This window comes from Myotis brandtii, unplaced genomic scaffold (assembly GCF_000412655.1).
Source record: "Myotis brandtii unplaced genomic scaffold, ASM41265v1 scaffold174, whole genome shotgun sequence".
NCBI classification, from domain to species: domain Eukaryota; kingdom Metazoa; phylum Chordata; class Mammalia; order Chiroptera; family Vespertilionidae; genus Myotis; species Myotis brandtii.
In genome coordinates, this window is record NW_005356437.1 from 1,706,924 (window position 1) to 1,714,904 (window position 7,981).

Consider the following 7,981-nt stretch of genomic DNA (forward strand, 5'->3'; position numbering starts at 1 on the left):
GAGTGCACAATTTTTGTGCACCGGGCCTCTAGTATAGATATGTAAAGAGCAGGTTAGCTTAAAGATTTTTTTGTCTCCAAAAATAATTGAAATACTATTCAGGGAAAAAAGGAAATAAATGTCCAGTTGGAAATATTCCGGAGAATATTCTTACCTTCCATTGCAAAGTGAGTGAATTTTTGGTCCGATTTGCTATCCTTGGTGGATTAGGTATGTCAGGTTCACAGCTCAAGGTGGTAAAGCTTTCAGTTTCTGAAGGAGTTCCCTTTATACAATTGTATTCGGCCTGGACTCTATGGTGATAAAATAAATAGTTTTATCCTGCAGAATCATTGCAAACAGACCTTCAATAGCATCACCTTTAAGCACTTGCAAATTAGAAAGTTCCCCTCTAAACGGTTTATTAAGAAAATATGCACATTAAAAGGGTGGCCATTAAAAAGAAAAAAAAAAGATAGACTAGTGGCTTTTACCTTTTTTTACTGCAAACCAAAAGTAAAAAAATACATTTTAAATTGTGACATAACTGTCTGTGCAATATGTATTATCCACAGGCACACTAATACTAGTGTGTGTACACATGTGCAAAACAAGTGTCCCGAAACAATATCCTTAACTAGAGTAATACATATACTGATACTCTTCCATTCCATTTGATAACATTTAATTTTTTTAAATGCTGAATATAACCCTACAACATTAATTACACGATCCAATAATGGCTGCAATCCACAGTTTGAAGAATACTAGGTTAGACAATACATTGTGTTCATCCACAGGAAGTAGAACTGAAGATTTAATTTAATAGTTTAATAGGAACAATCCTATCCACAAATGTTCTTTTTCAAAATGAAGATGACTAAGTAAATGCATTATACTCAGTCCCAACCAGGGAAGTCCCTGGAGTCTATAATTTTGGTAAATTACAATGGAAGACCTATGCAGAGTAAAACAGTTTCTAAGTTATCCCCAATTAAATGTGAAATCGTAAGAATTTTAGTATCTCAAACTCATTCCAAAAAAAGATGTAATAAAGATACATAAGTATAAGTCACATATTATTTGATTCTGTTTTATAAAAATTTCATAAGCTGGGACAATTTCTAGTGCTAAACCAGATATTGTAGACATATTATAAATATTAACTGTGTATTTATTCCAATCCTTATGTCCTACAAACAGGGTGACTAATCCTTCAATATAACAACCTAGTTAAAATGTTCTACTTTTGTGGGAAAGTATTGATAATTGTGCAAAAAAAACCTTATGAAAGTCCATGTTTTTAATACAAAGTGAATAATTAAATTACATTGGAGATTTTTAAGAAAATGATTAAAAATAACACTACCTATGTTCTATCATAGAAAAGCTACATGTAGGAGGTTTCTTACTTTGCATGGTATTCCGTAGCTGGTTTGAGATCATTTAAAGTGACACTTGTTTCTTCTCCTCTGGGGAAAAAAGGTAATATTTCATTGTCTGGTAAATAAAGCATTTCTGGAGGATATGCATTATGTACACTGTAGGTAATTTATAAAATTATACTGCTTCTTTATAACCTGTGATCATATTCAAATTCCCCTAATATGGAATTTCTTTAATTAGGATATGTGCCAAACTTAAGTATGTACCTGCATACTACTTTAAAATAAGTGTGGTAAGCAAATCAAGATATAGAATCATTTTATATTATTTAAAAATCCACTTTGCACATAGTTGAAATGAGAAATAACACATGTAATACTGAAATAAAAACTACCAAATTTTTACATGGAGTCTGCCACTATTGCATTTTATTAGAATATAACATGAAACTTTAAAATGTTACAGTTTAATGAGTAGATAAGAAAAAGCAATAATCGCAATTTAAAGTAAAGCATTTCCCATAGCCACTATGACATTTTTATTTTATTTTTATTTCTTTTTATTTTTTTTATATATTTTATTGATTTTTTACAGAGAGGAAGGGAGAGGGATAGAGAGTTAGAAACATCGATGAGAGAGAAACATCGATCAGCTGCCTCCTGCACGCCCCCCAGTGGGGATGTGCCCGCAACCAAGGTACATGCCCTTGACCGGAATCGAACCTGGGACCCTTGAGTCCGCAGGCCGACACTCTATCCACTGAGCCAAACTGGTTCGGCCACTATGACATTTTTAAACACAACAATACTCATCTTCTTAAAATAATCATTTCATACAACTATTACTTGGTATGTAGCCAACAAACCAGCCTCTTTTCTATTTATTAAAAAAAATAAATAAATAAATCACTGTTCTCTGCTTCATTTCCTTCATCCAAGTTTCTCTCCTCTCCACTTTTTGGACTTCTGCAATCCCCTCCTCCCTGTTTTCCAGCTACCTTGTTTCTCAAATCAAAACCAGTAAATATGAGAAAAAAACAAACAGGTCTCATTGGTGAAAATACATTTTAATGAATTGGGCAGTTACAGCAGCATCCTCAGAGAGAGACCTTAATGGAGGGGAAAGGAAGTGACTAATTTCCCTCCTGTTCTCTCTTGTCAGGCTGCAAATGGAGACAAAACCTCTTAAAAAGCAACCATAGCTAATTATAGACGACCAGTAACACACAAAAACTCCCTTTATGTTGATGGTCCTTTATCCCCTTAGATAGGGAGTAAAAAGGGGATAAAGGTAGGTAGGTTTGTCTCTTGAGAAAAATGAATAGAACAAACACAAGGAAGTCTCAAGAGAGATAGGAGACAACATTTTTATAATCTTATGCTACCAGATGATAATTACTGGGGTAATTTCACTTTCCTTTCTTCCCTATACTAGCTATTTTTGGAAAAAAGATACACAAAAGGCTGATGTATCCAGTATTCTGTATTAATTATGATCATTTGAATGACTGACCAACCTCATTTACAATCTTTCTGGTGCTTAAATTATAACTAATAATCAACTTTACTCTATTTTTTCATTAGAATAAGCAATTTCTATATGAATAAGGACAGAAAAATAATTTATTATTTTATTTTTTAAAATATATTTTTATTGATTTTAGAGAGGAAGGGAGAGGGATAGAAAATTCAATGATGAGAGAGGCTGCCTCCTGTGCCCCCCCTAGGGCCCTCCCCCCCGCAAACACATACCAACCACTCTTACTGGGGATTGAGCCTACAATCCAGGCATGTGCCCTGACCATGACCTCCTGGTTCATAGGTCAACATTTTTTTTTAATTAAATATATTTTATTGATCCTTTACAGAGAGGAAGGGAGAGATATAGTTAGAAACATCGATGAGAGAGAAACATCGATCAGCTGCCTCCTGCACATCTCCCACTGGGGATGTGCCCGCAACCCAGGTACATGCCCTTGACTGCAATCGAACCTGGGACCCTTCAGTCCGCAGGCCAACGCTCCATCCACTAAGCCAAACCGGTTTCGGCCATAGGTCAACATTTAACCACTGAGCAACACCAGCAGAGCAGAAAAATAATTTATTTTACAACTAGTCAATCAAAAATGTCACAATTTTAGCCACTGACCCTTTCTAAGGCTACTTGATGTATAATAAATACACTTTGTAGCAAGAAAAGAGAACTATGATAGGTTTTCAAATTACGATTATTAATAAACCAACATACAAATGAGGAATAATGGCACTAAATTCATTTTGCAATAGGACATGAGCTTATACAAATAAGAATTAAATCTAACTCTTCAGAGGAGCATTACCATATTTCATGAGTTTGTAATCTAAGAGTTCTCATTTTTGGTCCTGGCTTGTACATATTACAATTTATATTTATGTCTCAGGAATATGTGAATAGTGAACCATCTGTTAGGGAACCTACTGAAAAATAAAAAAGCTGAATTGGTCAGTGAAAGCAAGGGCTTTCCCTGTGTGTACCAGCCAGCATTTGGACTATTTACATTGAAATCACTATCACTGCTCAATTTATAGTACAAAATAAAAGCACGAAAAGAGAAAAGTAGAACAAAGGTAGTATTAAGCTCCTTATGATAAACCACAACTTATGTAATGGGAGGGAGTAAGATATAACAAATACCTACACATATACACTTTTATATTTCCCATCTTTTCCAGTACTTGAGACCAGAATTTCATAACCATAGAGCTCTGGTACAGTAGTCTCATCTGTTTCGCCGTTAATGAAGCTGGAAGGAGGTGACCAGGTAAGTACTACTGTCCTTGCCTGGATGTCTGAGGCCTGCAAAAACACAATATTTAAAAGCTCTAGGAAGCAACTGTAACGTACACAATGAACAGTGAAAAATCTAATGGTGTTTCAAGATTAAATAAAATATATACATGTGTCTACTTACATACAATGGATTACAAATAGAAACCTATTCATTTGTAGATGATATATAATTTATTCTGAATGGGCAGGTGGGTTAAACAAAAGTTTAAAGACCAAAAGAAAAAGACAAAAAACTCAAGAGAAAAATGAGGAAAGAACATGGACTGTCCAAAGACTCATAAATATAAATGGGTAATATATGAAATTATGTGTAACTGCATCATAATTAAATACATGTTAACTAAAACAAGATGCCATTTTTTATCCACCAGCATGTGAGGATCTACAATAACATCATGCTCCATTTTATGGAAGAAAAATATTTAAAAAAGTTAAGTGACTTATCCCAGATCACTCAACTCCTGAGTGCACATCTAAGGCTGAGACTAGCTTGATAATCTCTCACATACACTACACTTGAGTCACATGATTGAGCTTTTCTTCTTTTATTTTGGCTCCTCAAATGTGTCACATTTCAGTTCTTTTCAAATGCTGGTTGTTTGCAATACTATCCCCACACTCTCCCACTGTCCACAGTGCCAGGCCACTACTTTTTTTTAAAATTTTGGTTCAATCATCCTTCCTTAGGGACCTTTGTTTGACATCCCTGTCAAGCTCTAGTCTCCCTATTATTACATACTAGAGGCCCAGTGCACAGATTCGTACACCAGTGGGGTCCCTCGGCCTGGCCTGTGGGGATTGGGCCAAAACTGGCTCTCCAACACCCCCCAAAGGGGTCCCGGATTGCGAGAGGGCAGTTCTCGGGTGACGCACCCCGGAATTGGGCTCCCTCTCTCTGGTTCTGGGTGTGTCACCCAAGAACCACCACTGCCAAGTCAACACAGCTAGGTAGTTCCTGAATTGAGCGTCTGCCCCTGGTGGTCACTGCGCCTCATAGCTACCAGTCAGATGGTTGCTTAGGCTTTTATATATACAGATTCTTATAGTACTCTCTTTGTTGTGACACCTCATAGATATAGTTTTATATTTATTGCATGATGCTTACTCTATTAACCGCAGTTCTGAGGGCAGAGGCCATGCCTGCCTTTTGCTTTCCATTCTATCTACAGCTTCTATCACAGTATCTCACATTTTGTAAATGGTCACGTATTTGTGGAATGATTAAGTAAATGAATAAATTTAATTTGGTATTCTAAATGATTTAATAAAAAAGGCATAGCTACCCAAACTGTTAAAAAAAACCCGCTTAAAACAAAGTAAAGCAAAACCAAACCATCAGCATTACATTATGTTTTATGATACAGGGCTACTGTTTTATTAAATTACCTCTTCCCCATAATATTGGGCAAGAAATTCTTTTAAAAAATTGTTTCAAGCTTTATTTGCCTGGAAAAATTATACTTTTAGTATTATATGATGAGAAATGCTTCTAGCACTAGTTATTATATCATTCAAATAATTCTATTAAGGCTATCAAATTACTTTTAAAGTTCATCTAATTCGGATATATCTAGATCTTGGAAGAATAATGCCTGAATTTCAATCTCAGCTTTAATACTACTTATTAAACCCACTCTTTCCTCATCTGTAAAATAGGGAAAATAGTACAGAGGGTTGTTGTAGAAATTAAAGAAAGTAATGTATACGTGTATTCAAAGTACTTTGGACAGAGTCTGACACTAGGAAACTTATGTTAGCTGTTATTATGAAATAATTCTGTATATGTTTACATTAATTTTTATGTATACATACAGCTCAATTCTTAAGAGAGAACAAATTAGAAGGAAAATTATAGCATCCAAATCTATTATTTAGGGTTGTCAGAAGAAACAAGACCATAGTAGCTTATTAGATTAGTGACTGTCTTACTCAAACTTCCTAAAATGGGGTAAAATGAAAAGGTAACCCTTTGTGGAGAAAATGTTAAGAGTAACAACTATCCTTGTACAAAAGTTACAGCAAATAATTTTTTAGATAACTTAGCACAAAATATTTTTCCATGGATTTTTTTTGGAGGTGGCGGGGCACAGGTAGAGTTTTTTCTTTTGGACACCAAAAAATACTTTTATCAGTGTTTAATAAATGATAATGGTTCTTTCTATCTGGCAAGCTTGCCATGCTTATTTCTGCTCTCCCTTTCCTATTCCTTCCAACTTTTGTGCCTTTTGTAACTCATCAGAGGCTCAGAGAAAGCTTTCTTGATTGTTCTATTTAAATAACTCCCCTTTTCCCAGTAACTTATCATATCACCCAATTTCTGTAGTAGCACTTTTTACAACCACACACAATCTGTATATTTGTTTTTTATTTATTGGCATATAGCAAGGGCTCAATACATATTTTGATTGTCATGGTGATAAATATTTTGATGAACTGACCACATGGATAACTATGCAGCTCTTCAAAGAATAATGTAATAACATAGAAAGATTGCTAAGGCATAACAGTGCTCGCCATAAGCAATAGGGTACAGTATAACCCCTTTTTCATAAAGAGACAAAAGAAAAAATTTATATTTTGCTGGACAGACACATACAAATAAACTGAAATAGTACTGGAAGGAATCCCAAACTGTTAAGCGTGATTAAATTGAGCAAGTGGATAAAAAGAAATTTATTTTTACTCTCTACATTTATGTGTTACTTACATATTTTACCATATTAATTATAAAATATTGGGATTCAATTAGTCACTGGCACTTGTTAGCTGCTTTTCAAATGAAATGAAGTCATAACTCTTAAAAAAAACAGAGAAAGAAAAAGACTAGTAATATGAACTACTGTGATATTTTGGTTTTCTCTTCTAGTCTTACTCTAATTTTTTCAAAGGCTTTTCTTCATATGGCTGTAATCATGAAGTCCAAATAGTTTGATCCCCAGCACTTTTTCTTACAAAAGCATTGTTGTGAGTTTTTGCAGTCTTCAAATATACAAATATATATATTTTTAGTGATTTTAGAGAGAGAGAGGGGAGGGAGAAAGAGAAACATCAATGTGAGAGAGAAATATTCATCAGTTTCCTCATAAAGGGGACCAAACCCGCAAACTGGGCATGTGCCCTGACTAGGAATTGAACTGGTAACCTTTCAGTGCCGGGATGACACTCAACCAACCAAGTTACATCGGCCAGAGCCAAAACCATATTTTTAAGTGGCTATATCATTCTGGCCAGTAAAAACATTCTAATTTATCTATGCATTCCTTTGTTTTATTTTTGTTAATATTAGTGCTGGAACATACATTTTTTTTTCTTTTAAAAAAAATCTGTAGTGCTGAAAGTATTACATAGGTTCTCCCCCCCCCGCCGCCCTTGACCTCTTCTAACCCACCTTGATCCTCCCACCCAGGCCATCATCACCCTACTGACTGTGTCCATGGGTTATGCATATATGCATACAAGTTCTTTGGCTGATCTCTTCCCACCCACCACCCCCACCTTCCCTCTGAGATTCCTCAGTCTGTTCCATGTTTCTATGACTCTGGATATATATTGTTCATCAGTTTATTTTGTTCATTAAATTCCACATATGAGTGAAATCATGTGATACTTGTCTTTCTTTTATTGGCTTATGTTGCTTAGCATAATACTCTCCAGGTCCATCCATGCTATCTCAAAGGGTAAGAGATCCTTCTCTTTTATTGTTGCATAGTATTCCTTGGTGTAAATGCATCACAGCTTTTTTATCTATTCACTAGAGGCCTGGTGCACGAAATTTGTGCGGGGGGGA

General features: G+C 35.1%; 1 protein-coding gene across 3 annotated transcripts in view; it reads right to left on the minus strand.

The window, feature by feature from the left end:
- FNDC3A (fibronectin type III domain containing 3A) overlaps positions 1–7,981 on the minus strand; it is a 227,235-nt gene that overhangs the window by 53,903 nt on the left and 165,351 nt on the right. For all 3 annotated transcript variants that reach the window (XM_005863209.2, XM_005863208.2, XM_005863210.2), the window contains 3 exons: positions 4,043–4,200; positions 1,392–1,451; positions 155–293 (listed from right to left, as the gene is read on the minus strand). In XM_005863209.2, the coding sequence (XP_005863271.1) occupies positions 155–293; positions 1,392–1,451; positions 4,043–4,200 (357 nt within the window). The remainder of the gene's footprint in view (positions 1–154; positions 294–1,391; positions 1,452–4,042; positions 4,201–7,981) is intronic.